This window comes from Ixodes scapularis, unplaced genomic scaffold (genome assembly GCF_016920785.2).
Source record: "Ixodes scapularis isolate PalLabHiFi unplaced genomic scaffold, ASM1692078v2 PGA_scaffold9__187_contigs__length_104089568, whole genome shotgun sequence".
Lineage (NCBI taxonomy): Eukaryota > Metazoa > Arthropoda > Arachnida > Ixodida > Ixodidae > Ixodes > Ixodes scapularis.
In genome coordinates this window covers 101,930,482-101,950,159 of record NW_024609884.1, presented here as the reverse complement: position 1 = coordinate 101,950,159, position 19,678 = coordinate 101,930,482, and the positions used below count along the sequence as shown (strand labels likewise).

At 42.4% G+C, this 19,678-nt stretch overlaps 1 protein-coding gene across 1 annotated transcript; it reads left to right on the top strand.

The window, feature by feature from the left end:
- LOC120844164 lies at positions 1–15,614 on the top strand. The gene is made up of 8 exons (XM_042287477.1): positions 1–63; positions 4,867–5,081; positions 6,268–6,342; positions 6,921–7,079; positions 7,202–7,288; positions 11,654–11,910; positions 14,211–14,370; positions 15,343–15,614. The coding sequence occupies exons 2-8, from the start codon at positions 4,868–4,870 to the stop codon at positions 15,537–15,539; spliced, it is 1,149 nt and encodes a 382-aa protein (XP_042143411.1). The 5' UTR covers positions 1–63; position 4,867; the 3' UTR covers positions 15,540–15,614.
- Positions 15,615–19,678: the final 4,064 nt, after the last annotated feature.

Genomic DNA, 19,678 nt, shown 5'->3' with positions numbered 1-19,678 from the left:
TAGCACTTTCAACGTTAACGCTGAAGCTGTGGCGCCGGGCACCAACCCTCGAACCCTGCGTGAGTATGTGCACGTTTCTTATTTTGTTGCTGGTGCTTGTTTTTCGGCGGGATGCAACACGCGGGTCCTAGGCCTACTTCTTGCGTGATTATTCGAAAGGACTGCATACACCGGTTTCGTAATAGATTCAGTTCTAATTGACCTCAGAGTATTATATATATCTTTTAAATTAAATATCGAAGGATGAGTTTGTCTGTCCACTTTATTCTCTCCCTTTTACTTTGTCTTCCCGTTTCTTTCCCTGTCTCAGGGTTGAAACAATGACTATTACGCAGCAGTTCACCTGCACTATTCTGTTTCATACTTAGCGTGCAACGCTGTCAAAGCTGCTGGCGCGAGCGCGTGGCTTCGTCAATGGTTTTGTTTGCGCGAGAACGCGTGCAAATGTTCAACGAGATCAAGCCCCAAGCTCGCGCCAGTAGCTTTGACAGCGTTGCACACTAAGTATAAAACAAAGTATAAATAAAAAAAAAAAAAAAAAACGCTGAAATGAAAACCATTTTAAAGCAAAGCTATGTTTTTTTTAACTACTACTTGGTGTGCGTGCGGCAATCAAACATCGCAATGGGCCACTGTTTTATTTTTTTTTTTTTTTACCTACTTTGAGTGCAGCCATTAAATGGCATGATGAGCCACTCTGGCGTTTATTTTGGCAAAAGAAAGATGAGAGAGATGAGAGAGAAGCTTGTCTTGTTTCCTTTCTTCTGGATCTATTCTGCTATAATATGGCCCACAACTCTGTTTGATTTCGCAGAAAAAAGCTTAGTTGAACGTTTGTCCCTAGGAAAAAATTTCATCTTATTTTTCTTTTGACCCAGGTGAGCTAATATTTTAAAACTCTTAAAGGGATGCTGAACAGAAATCTGGATTCCACAAAGCACGACGGCAAAAGTGTGCAACGGGATGCTACAAACACCAAAACATCACTAATAAGCGATATATAAAATGGATGACAGTGTTTTTCAAAAAAAAAAAGGGAGGTGCATTTGACATATATGTTCACGTCTTGTTTCTTCGAGAGGAGCCAAGAAGGAGAGGGAACGGCCTCGCGCCTTGTCCGCCTCGCCGCCTTGAGGGGGCGAAACAAAGAGAGGAGGAAACGAGATATCTTGACCTCACGCGCCTCGTCGGCCTTGTTAAATCTCTACCTTTTTTTCCCCAAAAGTATGGCCGTTGATTCGGTATATCACCTTACGAGTGGTGTTGTAGGAATTGTAGCGTCCCGCCTGCAGCTCCTGCATTGTTTTCTGAAATCCAAATTTTGGTTCACGATCTCTTTGATTGAGAAATGTGCCATTTATCAGTGTCTTTGTAGTACATCATTGCATGATACATGGAGATTCCAATTTATGTGGCCCCTTTGACGAGCCACACTTTTATCGAGGTCTCACTGTAAATTGTAAAGATCAATCTTGCTGCAACATTGTAATTTACACTGAAAGTGAAGCTCTGTGATGCATTTGTTTGGTGCAAGCAACCTTTGCATACACCTTTTGTTCAGCTTGTCTCTTGTTTTGTGCCAGCAACCTTGACATACAACTTTTGTTCAACTTGTCTCGTCCTTGCTTTTGTTTCGGTGCCTATTCTATTCGCAACTCCAACACACTGTAGACGGCGGGGCAATAGTTCAAAGATGGCCAAACAGACAGGAATAAATTTTCCAGGACTTCCTTTGCACCTGCTCGCTGATCAGCGAGCCAAACTACAGTTATTCGGCTACAAATCCGAAGCGGTCAGAGCAGGAGCCTACCACAGGTGGAGATGTTGACACACATCAAGAAAAATCAGAATATTGATTTTTAAAAAATTGCCAAGCCAAGCTCAACAGTTTCTATATTAAGACTCATGTTTTCCGGTAAATATGGCGTGTTCGTATGTTGGTGCATGATGGACCAACATGCCGACAGTCTCTGCCACCATCTCTGCTGTCGTCCCTGCTCCTCTGGTTCTTATAGCGAGTTTGTTTCACACGCATTGGCACTGTTTGAGTTCTCTTCCAAAATGCATCGCACTCGCGGAGTGTTGCATGGAGAACTGACCTCAAACAAACTTGCCAATTGCACCGAGTGCAGAAGACTGATGCTGTCGCCATCTACAGGGTGATTCAAGGAGAGGCCAGGCTCTTTAAATCGACCGCACAATTCGGTTTCTTAACCTATCTTGCTACGACTTTGTGCAGCGTTGCCCACAGATGGTGCATTGCCACCAGTCTTCAAACAACACGGTGGCGTTTTGCACGGGAGACAAGAGATGGCGCAAGCGGTTGCGACGCCAACTGCCGCCAACGAACGAGCATAGACGCCGAGAGCCGGCATCTTTAGCAGACAAGGAACTGCAGTTCCTTGTTGTTACCGCACCTGTTTTTGTTTCTGCGACTGTCGCCGCCTGCGGAACGTGCGCCGCTTTTGAGTCAAAAAGATTGTCTGCTAAAGACGCCAGCTCTCGGCGCCGTAGGCTCGTTCGTTGCGCCATCTCTTGTCTCCCGTGCGAAACGGCGCCGTGTTGTTTGAAGACTGGTGGCGTCGCTGCATTTCCATAGGAGCTAAGCCTTTTTCTTTCTTTACTTTTTCCTCGGGTAAATTCGCTTTTTGCAAATTTTACAAAAAAAATGCACCATCTGTGGGCAACGCTGCACAAAGTCGTAGCGCGATATGTTAAGAAACCGAATTTTGTGGTCGATTTAAAGAGCCTGGCCTCTCCTTGAATCACCCTGTATGTTGTAGAGGGAGTAAAGGCTTCAAACCGAAACTAGCGTCTTTCTGTTCGACGTGATGAATGGGAATGCGAGAGTGCATTCGCTGCCAACGTTTTTATGTAAACGTTGGTGGCTGTAACCTGTAGTTTACATATGCGATGACTTCGAGCAACTCGGCTAACAGCCGGCGTAAATTTCCGCAATCAGCGAACAACTACAAAGCAGCTGGTTGCAATCTTTCAATTCTTATAACTGTTTATACTGGAGAAAACTGATCATGCTGTCTGCGCAGAAGCTTGGTTCGTTTTAGCATGCTATTATGCATGAACCACTGAAAGGGTACGGCTTAAAACTAGTCTGTTGGAATATCCAGCAAAACATTTGGTGGGACATTCGATCTCGATCGTCGGTACAGGTGGATCAGATATTAGCCTTGTCGAAAACTTTCCCAAACATAATACGCCGGGGCAAGATAGCTAACTTAAGTAAATGTTAAAGGTGATGTTGCCCAAGCCTCGGGTAAAGTCGCTATGTTTAGCTTTCTCGGATGCTTCTTAGGCAGACAGGTTTCTGCTGAGATAGCTTTGTCGACAAATGTTTCATTTTTCACCCGCATATGGATGGTGATAAAGATATCGGGGGCCGCTGATGCGTTTGTTTGTTCTGAGCATTTCTTTACACACCGGTATATTTCAGCATCTGTACGGCAACAGGGCGACTAAAAACTTGTAAATAAAGCACGGGTTGTCAATTGCTTCCTTTATGAAACAGCAGACGCTCACAATTCAAGCTCACGTTTGATTCCGTTGCCTGCAGGACACGATTTCTATCAGAAAATCTACTTTTTTTTTCCTTTCGGTTTTGCTGCACAAATGACACATCGTAGCAGACAAACCCTCGCCGGAGCGAGGCATGACAGAATTGCATTTCGGTGCAGCGAGTGCATGCACGCGTGGGGTGTCGCCGCTGAAACAAACTCGGGAGAGTGCAACCACTCGTGAAGTGCCGGCCAAAAAGAACTCGCTCCACGCTGCGAGTGGGCACGCGTGGACACGAGTGCTGTGAAACGAACTCGCTATTAGTTTGTATGCGAGACGACCGTCAAGCTGGAGTTGGGAATAAACCATTTGCTATATTACCCAAGCGCCCCGGCCCGCACTCGAGGAATCATGGGAATGGTGTTCCCTAGTGATCGGTAATTTTGACCAATTCGATGCTTACATAATTTTTTTAGTGTAATCCGCTCATTCTGGGTAAGCATCGTGTAGATTGCAAAGATCTCTCATATCACTTCTAAAATTTCTCGTCGGTATTCATTACACTATGCATCCAATCTTCCCTTCAACCTGGCTGAGCTACAGAAATCTCTTACAATATAACCATTCTCGTGAATAGTTGTTTTAGCAGGATAGCTTAAAATGCAAAGAAAATACAACGACCAAAACCAGGATTTAGCTCAGAGTCAGCGGGGTTATTTATAGCATTTTGAGCATTCCTAAGTTAATATGAGCTTCTTGAGCTATATGAGAATGATAACACTAAGAGATTCTTGCAGCTCAGCCAGGTCGAGGGGGTTGATGGGGCAAGCACAGTGGAAAAACGCTGGCATTGCCGATAAATTTTAAGTGACAGGTTAGGTCTCTGCAATCTACATGACTCTTATTCAGGAGGACTTCAGATTACACTCAAAACAGGTGCTCATCGAAGTGGTCGAAATTTTCTATCACTAGGTAAACTGAAGAAACACTTTGCTTGAAGTGACGCATTATGAGAAATAATGTTCGACCACCACTGGTGTTGGCAAAGTCACAATTAACAGCAGGTGTTTTGTATGGTTAGCTGCTTTGTCGCAAGTTTAAATACAAGCAAATAATGAAGATAACTTGTTCAGATAGGTATTTACTTGCGTCCAGAATTTCTTATCTGCTCTGCAGAAAGAAAAGGTTAAAACACCATAAGTTTAGGACATCATGTATTTGTAATGCCCTCATCTTCGAAGGAAGCTCTCCAGAATTTGGGGTGTTTTGCTATTCTGGATTCCAGTACCATTATCATAGGATGTGTGAGCTAGCAAACATTGACCCCTTTCAAACTGCTGCTTCTGCATACAGGATGGTCAAGCCCTTCGCAGTAGTGAAGTTCCCTGAAGAGAAGGACAGTCTCGCAGCTGTGCCAGTCGGATGGCTGTCGGAGGACGAGTTGTTTTGCACTTGGCCCATGCACGTGAAAGGGTGCCAACTCATAAGCCTGGTTGAAGCGCAGGCTCCACCTGGCGTTGTCGGCAAAGGCTGGGAGGTCTTCCCTGTCATTGTAATTAAGACCTACTGTAAGTAATTTGTTTACAGACCCATTGCCTTTTCCTTTTTTTTTTTTTTTTTTGAGGTGTGTGATTGTGGGTCATTATTTTTCCAGAAGAGAATCTAAACATCAAGCACATGATACTGTCAATGGGACCTAAAATACTTTTTAGTAAGTTTTAAAGTGATTTTAAACATTTTTTAGGCATTTCTAAGGTGTAAAGTTTTGAAAGTTCTTGGTCAAGCTCGGGTACTCAATACCGTCGAAACCAAAAGAGAAAACACATGTGTCCTATTATTTTTTTTTCTCCAGATTCGGGTTTTTATGTTTAAAGGTCATCAGTTTGCCTGATTCCTATGTTATTTATATCACATACTCAGTTTGTATTTTTCTTTATAACCTGTACTGGTGTGCAGGCAGAGTTGTATGAAACAATTTCGCTTGGTAGCTAATTTGAGAAAATATGCCGTTATCTGCAGCTACTAGGTTTGAAAGCTGCAACTATATTTTATTCTCTGCTAGAAAGATGTGAATGCTTGCAGACAAACTTCATTGGCTCCTGAATAACTGTTTCAAGCTACGGCATATTGCAAGAATGGTCCAGAAGCCAGTACTCGTTATGATAAAACAAACTACACTGACGAGTGCAGTGGAGACACAGGCAGCTAGCTTTGTTTCTACATACTAATCCTTCGAATTAAAGCTCGGCGTTTTGACGTCCCCTCACGCTCTCGCCTCCTCCTCTCCCTCACCTTCTCAGCACATACACAAGTCCATTTTTCTCTAGCAAAAAGAAAAAAAAAATTTGTCATGTAATGTATACACCAATTCAGCTTCCCCGCTAAATTTAGTAGGAATTTAACATTGTGTAGCACCGATTGCATATCGGTGCAGTCACGAGGTGTAGTTTGCTCCCAATAGACAAATTTGGATAACGTATCTGAAACTTGAACAATTAAAACAATTAACTATCGAGAGTATGCATAAAAATATCCGATAAAGAGCACCGTGAGTGTATTGCTAAACGTTTGTGATGCTGGAACGTTTCACACACGCGTGACAGAATTTGCTATCCAAATCTGTTATGTAAAGTCAGCGTAGTTTGTTTATCAACTCAGTTATTTTTTTCCGCTGAAATGTGTCTTGCAGAACTATATTCAGCTGAAATTCTTCAATTTCAGTCTCCATACTTCAAACACAAATTTTATTTACAGGGACCTACAAAAAGGCTGCCAAGAAAGTTCGCCAGTACGTCTGGACCTCCACCGTAGAGACGTCAGATTTTTCGGGTGATTACTGAGTTCCAAGGCTTTGTGAAAATACCTTGGGGTAAAATAATGGGATGTTCTGATACATTGTTTTTTTTTCCTAGCAAATGAGGCCTTGCCGGGAGTGGAAGCAGTCGAATCGCATCCCCCCCTCAGAATGCCTTCACCACGTAAGCATTCAGTTATAGTAACCATTATCTGTATTTAAATGATAGGCTGTGTACAGTATTATTCACACTTCTTCAGTGAACAACATGCTTTGGGCATTTACGTGGCTTGTGGCAAGTAATAAGCTTCTGAATGGCTCTCTGCCATTCAGAAGCTCATTGGAGGTGCTGGGTATTTGAGAGGTGAAATCTGTTAGTTACTTTCAGTCTCAATGACCTATGAAATGTAGTTCTCTCAGGATATCTTTATGATAGATATTAGGGTACCTCTCTAAAAATATAATGTTACTATTAATATTTCTTAGGTTGAGGCGCTCTGCATGGTTCAAACTAGGCAGCTTTGCTAGCCATCCACCTCAATAAAATTTTATTAAGTAAATTATAAATCACCTATGCAAACAATGTAATTGGTGTGCTGATAAACCATTGTAGTGCCTAACCATGTTTGCTTGGTGTGGACACTGTCTTTATGCTATTCAGCTGCATTGAGCTCCCGCTCGGTGGGGGGTCAGCACAAGACCAGCCAGGCAGGCAGACGCCAACCTCAGCTGCAACCTCAGCACAGCCAGGAGGAAAATGAGGGGGTCACCTGTGAGTCTGCTTGTAATTTTAAACATTCAGAGTTGAACAACTTGAAGATTGCATCAACAGAGCCGTAGTAAGACTGTCTTAATGCTATTCAGCTGCATCAAGTTCCCATTCGTCAGCCATAGGTTACGAGGATGACCTGGCAGAGACCCTGCAAGCGCAGGAAGTGAACCAGCCCCAGGACAACCAGGAGGCCAGTGAGGATCCCAGTCGTAAGAATTTATAAGTTTATACTTTTTAACATTCAGAGCTGAACTTAAAAGTTGCACCCGTTTGCTAGTGCGTGTATTTATGCTGTTGTGAATGGTGTCCTGGAAACAGATTGGGATAAGGTGTAACTAGAAGATAGCTTTGTTTTGTTGTTACATAAAAAAGCTTGAACTTGACCTTTAGAAAAAAAATTTTCAACAATGTGAAAAAAAAAATATTGGTATCATCTTTCGGGAATTTCTGGGAAATTGGAATTTACTAGTTTTTGTTGAAGTACTTGGACATTGCTGAAGGGCTCAAAATATTAATGGGGTAAAAAAAAAAATGTATCTGCCAGTTAAATTTTCTTATATTCATGTAAAGTACACATGCAACAAAAGCAAAGGGAATTTTTTTTTTTTTTAACTTGGATGGGAAAAGTTGTAAAACAAATTTACAATGAACAAAAAAGCTTTTTAGAGCTATATTTACGAAGCGAAACGAATTTGTAGTTGGCGCCCGTGGAAAAGTCGTCGCTATTTATCATGTGATTTGCCGCTATTTATCACATGGTGCTTGTGCTCTTTCGGAAGCTTCCTATTGTCTCTAAAAGTCACTTATTCATCTTCGTTTGAAGTGCAACAAAAAAAAAAAGATTAATAAGAACTTCTAGAGCTCAAAGGAAGCTCCTGAAAGAGCGCAAGCACCACGTAATACTGTGCTGTAATCAGAAATCGATGGCGGCGGCACGCCGAAGTCTTCCCTTCTGGCGGTGGCGCGGAGACACTCATTCAACTGGTGGTGCAGCACACTTGGTGTGCAGCGGCAGCACACAGGTCTACTAGTGACCAGCGGCGGCTCCCGCGAGTGCACTCTACAAATTAGTTTCGCACCGAAAATATAGCTATAGAACTTTTTTTCTTCGTTGTAAATTTGTTTTCTGACACTTTTTCGATCTATGCTGTTTAAAAACAAATTTATTTTCCTTTGCATGTGTCCTTTAAACAACAAAGCATTTATTCTCAAGCATTGAAGGGAAAATGTTGTAATAAGGTGGTGAACTGGGCCAGTTGGTTGACGTTATACGTGATAGGGAAAACGACTCAGAAAACACGGACTATGAAGAGGAACAGACACGACAGGACAATGCTGTACTCTCAACTGAAGAATTTTAATAAAGGAAACAAAGACAGAAAAAAACATACACATCATCTTAAAAGATTTCACAAAACCAAAAGACCACTCTCGCCAACCATGAAGCGTGTCAATAAACTACCCGTTCACTACGTGACCCATTTTTTGCCGCAGGAAGGAAATCTTTTGGCTCATAGCGCCAATGACGGTTTGCTAAAACATGAATGAACATGACACAAAATGTGGAAGGCCTCAATGTTCTCTCTCGTCGCCCTATCCTTGTGCGCGCCCAGAACGGTGACTCTGCCAAAGTCAGGCAGACACTTGCACTCTGCAATGAATGGGCAAAGGCCCCCCAGCCGTAGCTCCGAGCGAATATGAATGCTCTCGTAATCTGTCATTCAGACATCTTCCTGTTTGCCCCACGTAGCACCTGTTACATGACAAAGGTATCTTATATACCACACACGAAACACAAGTGACAAACGGTTTTCTGTGCGCCTTGGTGCACTTTGCGCTGGAACGACCAACTACCCCCGCACCAATCCTGGAACATATCTGGCCCATTTTTTGGGGCGCCGAAAACACTACCACACGCTTCTTTTCCCTTTCCGGCCCCGTCCTCTCCACCCCCTTAGCTTTCTTAAGAGCACCAAGGCGCACAGAAAACCTTTTGTCACTTGTACGTGCTTCACAGGCACGTAGCCAGGATTTTGTTTTTGCCCGTGACAAGATGCTGTATGAGGGGGAGGGGGGAGAGGAGGTCCCAGCAAAATGGAAGATTTCGGGGGGGGGGTCCAGGCCTTATGGACCCCCCCCCCCGGCTACGTGCCTAGTGTTTCGTGTGTGGTATATAAGATACCTTTGTCATGTAACAGGTGCTATGTGGGGCAAACAGGAAGATGTCTGAATGATAAATTACGAAAGCATTCATATTCGCTCAGAGCTATGGCTGGGGGGCCTTTGCCCATTCATTGCATCGTGCAAGTGTCGGCCTGACTTTGGCGGAGTCACCGTTCTGGGCGCGCACAAGGATAGGGTGGCGAGAGAGATCATTGAGGCCTTCCACATTTTGTGTCATGGTCATTCATGTGTTAGCGAACCGTCATTGGCGCTGTGAGCCAAAGAGATTTCTTTCCTGCGGCAAAAAATGAGTCACGTAGTGAACGGGTAGTTTATTGACACGCTTCACGGTTGGCGAGACTGTTTTTTTGTTTTTGTGCAATCTTTTAAGATACTGTGTATGTTTTTTTCTGTCTTTGTTTCCTTTATTAAAATTCTTCAGTTGCGAGTACAGCATTGTCCTGTCGTGTCTGTTCCTCTTCGTAGTCCGTGTTTTGTGAGCTGTTTTCCCTATCATGAACATATTGCTTCTGCATTTTATAAATAGTGTTCTTAGGACCGTGTCAAATGATCACGCGACACCCTAAGCAGCATGAGGAACAGAGCGTCACGGTAGCTATGCAAAAAAGTTGAAACAATGTTCAGCTTTATTTATTTTCAAATAATAAATTGAGAGATAAAAATATTGAGTTATTTATCGGTATTCATGTTTGTTGTACACTACTACATCACTGGACTGGAATATACCTCCTGTCGTTTTGTAACCATTGCAGCCGTGCTGCGTGTCCCGCCACAGCTCGCATTCATTGCGAGATGAGGTTGTGGAACCTTATCATGAAATAGAATTGTACAAAAACATAAAAGTGAAGCAATAAAAAAAAAAATTATATTCCCAACAAGATTTAAATTTAGGACTTCACAAAATCATCATCACTGAGGGACATCCGCGCACAGCCTCTTGGCTATTAGCACATCCGTTTTGGACCATTTATTTTCGTTGTGTAGTTTTAAGTTGGATGTTATACTTTCCCCGTGACTAGTTCCTTAGCAGTAACTTGACATGCTGATTCTCTAGTACGCTAAGGCGATTAATTTCGCTTCTATTTGCAGCATTTGTGTCCTTGTTCTGCTAGCGGATCAGCAATTTGTCCGGTTAAAGCGAAAACATGTTCACAGCTTGCAATTAGTTTATCGGGGTGTAATAGGCGACGCTAGAGCTCTGTGAGGTCAGCGATCTTACAATGACCTTAGCATAATATCAGACGTCAGATTTCATCTGTTGACTTGTGTTAGAGTTGTGTTAGAGCCGCTGTTGGAGCGATATCTGACTCTCTGGCTTTGCCCATCTCGTTTGATCTGCATGGACATCTTGCGCAGGCAACAAAGAGGTTCTATTGGTTACCTACCATGCGGTACTTTTAGAACTGCGGGCCGGGAAACTGAAATAATCTTTTCTGTGCTACTAAATGAATGTGGGATATATAGATGACAAACATATAGCTCAGAATTCTGAAGAAGCAAAAATATTCCCGACCCCTCTAAGGGCATGCATATTGTCCAATGCACCTTTGGTGTTATCACTAACTTAAATTTTCTTCTTCAGTGGCTGCAGATCTTTTGTAAACAACCAGTACGAAAACATGTTTGACAGCCGCAAAATGTGTGCTCCATGCCACAGTCAGCTTCACGGTAATTGCTGTGATAAAACTACTGTGCCATAATGGCTCTGTTATCCCCTTCGAGTGTGAGAAAAAAACAATGTGGTTTTAGGAACGGAGATGAGCAGCATTTTCATAGATATCCAATGCAAATACCATGTCCCATGGACATTTTGTTGCATATCACGAAGTTGGGTCTCTGTTGTCCTTTATTTTGGACACATGAATTTCTTTGGTTACAAATTGCTGCATGGGAAAAAGTCTGCTGAAAATAAGTTTTAATAGAAGCACCCATAATAAATGAAAACATTCATCTATAGTTGCTGACAGTATTAGAGCAGGAGGAAGGCTCTTCAAATGTCCCAAATCCAATGCAAGCTTCCTACTTTCGATAATGCTTTGACGTCTCGCGAGTCTTGAGCGTGTACGCATAGCCAAAGCACACCTGAAGGTAGCGAACACTTGCTGGAGGCCGGGCATCTGAAAAAGATGCCATTCTTATCCTGTCAGTTAGAATAGTCGCTTAGCCAAGGTCTGGAGTGGGACAAGTAGTGGATTGATTAGGAAGCTGATTTAGGGCAGCTTGCTATACATTGAAGTCTCTCATGTCATTACTTTTATATTGTTTTTAACTATCTTCACTAAACAAATATAGGACCTGTAAATGTAGGTTACCAGCTGTATGCTGACAGGTTCAAGAGAAGTCTGAATGAAAATGTGCAAAGAGCTTGACATGAAAGTATTCTGTTCCAGGTGTCCAGCTGAAAATGATACACCTTTTGGTCGAAATTCGACAACAGAATAGGGACATCCTGCATCAGTTTTCACAGCTGAGGCAGGATGTCCTCGACATCTCTGAGAGGGTGGCCTTGCTGGAGGCACCGGCAGCTCAGGCAGCACGAGCCCCACAGGTCCTGCCCCTGATTCTCCCAAGGCTGCCAGCTGAAAGCCTTCAGGAGTTGGAGGCAGCAGAGGCAGCAGTCAAGGAGAAGGGTGTAGCCAAAGCCTTGGTAGTTATTGCCTTTTATATTTTAGGTTGCCCATATCAGTGTGTCCTTATTTATTCTTTTTTAATGCTACACTGTCGTGGAAAAGGCAGTGGTAACAGAGAATGTATTATATGTGTCACTGCGTGGTGATGTTGCACAGACGAGCTTAGTACACATTTTACAACTTCATGGCATGAACATCATCATACAAAGCCTTTCTGAAAGAATGTCCTGCCAAAGTTAGTGCTCCAGCTGCAGAGGAATGTGCGGTATGTGTGTCTAGCCGTCACACACCCCAGTGTTGTCCCTACTATTTCTTAACCCCATTTTATTCGAGGCATGTGCTTGTTCTCTTCCCATTTGCCTCCGGCACACACTCCCACGTGGACGATAAATGGATTGATGTTATACTCCTCTTCATCTTGCGACGTACTGAATGGATGCTACAAGACAAATCAATCTATAGTTTGTGGTGTGTCGAGGACTACAATTCCACCCAAATGTCGATGCAGCACTCGTGTGGTATTTTTTCACAGCAGGAGTGTGAAGCTGGAAGCTGCTAGGAGCCAACTTCGTAACGGGAAAACTGTTGTTTCTTAACCTTTTTAATGGGAGCAAGCTATATACCTAAGCAACTTTTTGTGGTAATGTACTGAAAGGAATAGGCATGTATGCTTGGCATTAAGGACGCCTATGTTGCGCACACGTGAATGATTTGGAGGATAAGTACAGGTATGTTCTCGTTGAGCTGAAGGTTGTTTCAAAGCTACACATCTGATGTATCTTTAGGTACATTTCACGTGGAACACTTAATTAGCGTTGTTTAAACATTTATGCAGAAGTGCTTTCTATCAAAGGAGTTACTGGGTAACTCCTCAGTTCCAAACGTATTTGAGATTAGGGGTAAATTATTGTAAACTACTAAATCCACTCACACAGTAATATGCGGCTCGGGCAGCATTTTTAGCATTAAAAAAGAGAAATTTAAATGCATTTCCCTGTTTCACTTTTATCGGAATGCAATCTTCCTCCCCGTGACCAAAATGTACAACATGCATGGTGCCGCCTCGCATCGCATGTGTCTAGATCAGGGGTGGCCAAGCTGCGGCTCGCAAGCAGCGTGTGGCTCGTGACCCCCTCCCTCCTGGTCACACGAGCACTTCCCCACAAAGAGAAATAGGACGCATTTTAAATTGAAAGACAGGTTGCAATTTGGTAATCTTGTGCTACTACTACCTTAAGTAGAATTGAGTTGCTTTTGTCCCTGATAGATTGAAAGTTGGGAGTTTTGTTTATTGTTCTGTACAAGACCCCCCACCCCAACCCCCACCCCAACCCCCACACAGTTCTTGGTAGTTTCGTGGTTTTGTTTACGGCTCTTTCCGCCGAATTCGCAAACCTCATTCCAATTGCGGTGCCCCTCCACTTCCTCTAGGAAGGCGCGAGGGCCGGTGTTGGCCAATCGCAAGGAGCCTAGGCCACCAATCCGTCGTCGCGATTGGCCAGCACCGGCCCTCGCGTCTTTTTTGAGGAATTGGAGGGGTGCCTCAATTGGAGGGAGGTTTGTGAATTCAGCGGTTAGGCCGGGTCAGCCTGGCCACCCCTGGTCTAGATAGAGCTTCCGGACTTCCGCTTGAGGCTTGCCTTGTTGATGTCAGTGCCCATCTGAACACGCACCTCTACGTGCGATGCATGGCAGTGCACGCATGTTGCACCATCATGCATCACAGATGATAAAAGAGAATCATGTGTTTTCTCATTGCTAGCCGTCCGCCTGCTGCACGAGTGGTAACTTTAGTGCACCCCACATGCTTCACACACGCTCAGCAAGTTTCCAATTGGAACCATATGTTTATTTTTAATAAAGGGTTATTATTTTTTTCATTCGTGTTTTTTATAATCCTTCACGTCCGCCGGCGGTTTGTTACCCAGTTTTTTTTTCTCAATCACCCTATTCATGGGGATTTTTAAGCATATTAGCAGGAACACCTAGCATAGTATTTGAATGAACCTTTGAAACCGTCTTTAAGAAACTGCCGAATTTCCGTCGTGGCTGAGTAACACAATATAAATATAAAACTAGCATTTATGGAATATGGATTTTAATTACTAATGAAATTAAAGAAGCTCCTTGAAGCACTTTCATGCTGCCAGCACCTGTGGCTAAATTGTTCAGGTTTTGGGAGTGTTTGCATCTTTGTTGCAGGTGTAGAATGAAACTATGCAGGTGGTACTAGAGAGCAATTTTAAATTAGTTTTTATTACAACATGGCACTTCTATACATAATTTGTGGTTTTATAGTCATTGTTTTGTTTTACAGCAAGATCAGCTGCAGAAGATTGGGGGCAGGAACCTTTCAGAGGTAACTGCTGGCATCATGAAGAGTATCATGGGTCATCCGGTCCAGGTGCTCTTCAGCCTCTACGGCCGCAAGGGCAAGAGGGCCTTTATCAATTTGGGCCTGTGCACCATCGCAATAGGTAATATTCAATTATTGAAATTCCTGGCTGCCCTACAAACTTCATTATGGAACCCCATAGTCACTGACAGGGCATGGCCTGATATATGCACCACTGCCCATCGAGCGTGATGCTGCACTCAACAAGCTTGACCACACCCTATTTCGATTGTACAAGCCCCATGCCGGTAGGATTAGGACATATGTTGCTTAAAATTGTACCCTGTACATATTAATATCTGTTCATTTTTATGACCTGTAAACAATACAAACCCAGAAAGGACAAATGTTAAATTACGGTGAGGGTGCAGGCGAGCTGGTGTATACATTACCATTTTGATGAATTACCCAAGACCGAGGCAGGAAACCTAGAAACATCCAACTGTGGAAAAAAGTGAAAAAGGTGACAGGAGGAACGTCCTCCTGTCACCTGTCATTTTGTTTTATGGTTAATGGAAAAAATAACCGTGGCAGATTGAAAACGGTGATGGAGCAAAGTCCTTTTGTCTCCTTTTTTAATCTCTTCCATGGATGGATGTTTCTTGGACTCTTGCCCCAGTCTGAGGTAATTCATCAGAAGGACAGAAACGAGTTTTGGAACTTTTCACTTGTAGCTGACCAGCAGACTACACTTAGACTTCGTTTACGTTCGCTACACGTTTTCCTTGAGATAAGGCAACGGTATTAAAATGTGCTGCAAGCATTGTATTTGACAACCACATGAGTGCTGTATTCTCATATTTTGAACTGTTTTACCTTTATGACACTTGAGTTTCTTATTGTAAGTTTCATTAGAACTTGTATGAGACCAAGCATTGCCCCGTGCAGAGTGAGAAAAAGGCTGGAAGCCAATTGTCAAGCAAACAGCGGGGCCTACAGATGCGCTTTCTTGCCGCTTTCGTCCTGTCGGTGACTATAGTCACGGTCAATGTGCTCTGGTAAAAAGAAAGTGTTTTTTAATTTGAATTTTTTAACTCGTGGAACCACTTTGCAGATGCCATCTGTCAAAAATGGTCCGTGGACAGGGTTCAAGCCCAGGCAATCATTGGGAGGTGGCTGCCCGGCTCAGTGGATCGAGGAGGGGGCAGGAGAAGGAGATTTGAGGCAGCCCTTGTCTCTGACCTGCCTCTGGTCCAGCCCCTGCCCCTGGTCCAGACCCCTCCTCAGTTCATTCCTGAGCCTGCACACTAAGATTGCTGCCTGGACCCCTGCCAAGCCCACCCAAGCAGATGCTAGTGTGGTCAATAAAGTCTACAATTTTCTGAAGGTTCTGAACTGTTCATATTTGCATGCCATATAAAATTGCACGGGACAAAGTACTTAGTTTTCTCTGTAGGCTTTCTTTTGGATAAGTGCTCTGTGTTACTGAATGGCTGGCTAAACAATTGCAGTCAATATTTGAATAGTCTATGGACAACAATGGGTGCCTGATCTAAAACAGCCAATGTACAGCCTCCAGATCTTTTAACAACATCGCGCGAACGCCGACCAGCTGGTAGATCACCGCCTTATTGCTGCGCGAATGAGTATAGGTCAACAAGACTAGGCGCATGCCACAGAAGGCTCTCCTAGCCTCGCTGACTTGCTGTTTTACGATGCGATAAAGCGCTGATCTACCGGCCGGTCGACGTTCGCGCGATATGTTAAAAAGAATTCTGGAGGTTTTACGAGAACGGCTGCCAGCATTGGAATAGCCAATGTGTATGATTGGCTGCCAATATTAGGTTAGCCAATGTATATGAATGGAAGCCAATATTGGATGAGCCAGTGGTAAAGGTTGGATGCCAATAATGGTTGAAAAACGGTCAGCCAATAGTGGGCCATGTTGGCTATGCCGTTGGCTAAATCATGGCCCATCTTGGCACAGAACGATGGTCCAACATTGGATCGGGTAGCGCTTTCGAAAAAAACCAACGTCGGACCAAGATTTGTGCCAGGTTTCGCCAATGATGAGCCAATGTAGGTCCCACATTGGTGTGCTGCCTGGGATTCCTTGCCAAATTTCGTTAAAAGGCAAATTGGACAAAGTCTGGACTGAAAATATCCGCTTTGCACAAACCATACTTTGCCATATCTTGTTCAAAAGAAAATCGGATCAGATGCCTGATGCCGAAGATTTTCATGCGTATGGTTGAAATATCAAGTTGCAAACAAACCATCCCGATACCGTACGGGCTGCGTCGATCACAGCTCAGACCGCAGAAGACAGCGAACTGATACGCGGTGCTAAAAAAGTAACATCTAGGCGATTTTTGCGCAAGTCATCGCCATCTAATTCCATCTAGCCTTTTCTATGCACTCTGTAATACTTGTTCATTATTATGCTTAAACTACGTTTTGTTATTTTGAATTATTTTTCTAAAAAATTGCTTGATAACTGTCAAATAACCTTTTTCACATAATTTTCTCCACATAACCACAAACGAAAACAAGAACTAATTTGATGCCACAGCTAGATGTACACACAATCGGAAAGTGTCATTTTAGTATCTTTGAGAGCTTTCCTGCGGTTTCCTTGTTTATGCCTGCATGTTCAACATTTTATTATGGTGCACATGCAGGCAATTTCAAGGGCTTTCATCAATACAGGTACGCAAAGCAGGGACTCGAACCGTAACCGTAACCGAAACTGAAAACCATTTAGGAACAAAAATTTCCAGTAACCATAATCGGAACAAAATTGTTATTTGAAATTTACAAAAAAACTACCTAACCGTAACCGTAACCGTAAAGTATTTACAGGTAACCGGTTTTAACTAATATTAGCCGAAAAAAAAAAAGTTTTTCTCACGTATGACCTGGAGGAGGGATCATGAAATATCGTGGCAATTTGAGAGAGTTACTTTCAGCGAGTGGTGCATCTGGTAATATATTTCCGTTCAATCTAACTTTAGGATTAAGGATACTTAGTTGAAATCAGTGGTCGTGCTTATAATAAAAAAGTCTTTTTTTCTAAATCTGTCACACTCCTACATCGCTACATGTATCAGTGTGTGTCGCCTTCAGTGTAATAACTAATAAGTTAGAATTCTCATATGTCCATCCAATTCGGTTCTATCAAAACCACCGATGTTCCTGACATGCAGTAGCCAGTATGAAGAAACGATGTAAATTGACCGTCATGCAGAGCTGGCGGAAAAGAAAACCTGGTATTAATTTAGTCTGCAACGTGCCGCTATTGACAATTTTGTAACAGCACAGAAAGAAACAAAAATGTGAGAGGTTTGACATTGGTGTTAAGTGTATGTTTCATATTAACGTGATCCAGAATTTATGTGAACAGAAAACAATCACAAAATTAAAAGTATTTTGTGAAGTGAAAGCTAATATATCCGTTGATGGCCAGTATTTAAATGGAAGTTCAGTGACTGGCCGGCATCGGCGCTTTGCTGTTCAAACTGGCGAGCCCCGTCATGGAAGATCCGTTTACTGACCGGCATTGTTTTATTTATTTTTTTTTGAATTTTTCATTATGCAGTCAGGACATTGAGATTCTGGCGAACTGCGGCAATTCATGAATAGCGAGTGGAAATGTTTGTTTTGATCAATCCTTCCTAAATGACGACCGACGCTAGGGTATTTTATCCCAGCGTGGCAAGTCTGACTTGTTTTATCGCGAAAACGTAAGAAAAAACAATGCGGTGAAGAAAATTTGCTGCCCAGAATTTGAGAATATGACTGCCTATGCCACGAAGAATAAATTTCACAACGCCGAGCATTACTTTTTTCAGGAAGCTAGTTTAATTTAATGTACTATACTTAAAGTCCAGTGGTATACACACGTGTTTGGCTCTGATAAAAAATAAAAATGGTATAACGGAGCGAAAAAATGAAAAAAAAAAAAAAAACCTGACATTATTGAGCACGCGCTCTCAGTTACAAAAACAATAATAAACATTACTTTTCCGAGACTAGAAAAGTAAGAGCTGTGTTGACGCTACGAAATTGAGTGTGAAAATATGTTATTTCAGGCAGGAATCAACTGTTTTCTGTGGTAGTTACGATTATCTAATTCTAACAGAAATATTTCAAATGTTCCCATAGCCAAACGATATCTGTCTCTTTGATAGCTTATGTTATACGACATACCGTATCAGAGGAACGCGAATATAAAAACTTTTTTTAACGCAAAAAAGCGAGAAGCACCACTGCGTTGTGGATGTTCACACTGCCGGGTTTGTGAACGTGATCCCTTGACGCTACGAAAAATAATTGTTACAACGCCGAACAATACCATTTCTGATAGCTAGTTTAATTATCCGTGCTGTACTTGAATCTCAGGAATAAAAACGTGTCTAGGCCTAATAAAAAAGTAAAACTGCGGAGCGCAACCTGTATAAATAAAACCTGGCGGCACGCGGGGGATAGCACTGACCTACCAGAACAAATTAAATACTACTTTCCGGAAGTAAGAATATTAAGAGATGTGCTTAATCCGTAGCGCGCTATGAGCTCAACTAAGTTACAGCCTTAAAATGGCGGTATTTTTTATTCAATAGTGGGTGAAGATGGCCGCTTTCAGAAAAACTTTAACTGCATTACTGTGGCAGTTTTGCCACTTACACATTTTCCCATTTTGCTTGCAATATGCTCATTATTATTGCATTGCTTTCTTCTTTGAAAGGACTTGTGCTGTTTGCCTACGGTTATGAATTATCCCGGCAAAACAAGAGGGCCACGGTTTGTGCATTGCAACGGTTCAAACTTTGGGTCGCTCTTTTTTTTTTTTTCACCTTCTACGTGATTATTACCTTAAAGAACGGTGCCAACGACTGCAAAAGCATAGAAAATATTTATAATCATAAAAACTAATACAAAAACGTGGGGAAAATATCTAAAATATTAAAAACTACTACAAAAAGGCGAGAAAAAAATATTTAAAATAATAAAAACTACTACAAAAAGGCGAAAAAAAATATTTAAAATAATAAAAATAATACAAAAAGGCGGGAAAAATATTAAAAATAATAAAGACTAATACAAAAGGTAAAAAAAATACTTAAAATAATAAAAACTAACACAAAGTACGCGGCTTGACTAAGATTCGAACCAACGACCGCACGCTCAGGAGGACAGAGCGTTAACACACTACGCTTCAGGCGCCGAGTTAAGCTCGTAGGTTTTCTAGAAGTATACATGTTTGTTAAATTCGTTTCGAAACGGGTACACCTAGTTTCATCGTAAACCGGAGACACGGAAAAATAAAAAAACGGACAAAACAACAACAAGTCTCAATTGAGACTTGTTGTTTTGTCCGTTTTTTTATTTTTCCGTGTCTCCGGTTTACGATGGAAGTTCTTCACCAGCTCGCCTGTGCTTTTACCCTTTCT

Bases quoted from the DNA above. Each gene is read 5' to 3' on its own strand.
- LOC120844164 (XM_042287477.1), top strand. From the start codon at position 4,868: ATGGTCAAGCCCTTCGCAGTAGTGAAGTTCCCTGAAGAGAAGGACAGT. The intron at 5,082-6,267 runs GTAAGTAATTTG...TTTTATTTACAG, and splicing joins CATTGTAATTAAGACCTACT to GGACCTACAAAAAGGCTGCC. The intron at 6,343-6,920 runs GTGATTACTGAG...AAACCATTGTAG, and splicing joins AGAGACGTCAGATTTTTCGG to TGCCTAACCATGTTTGCTTG.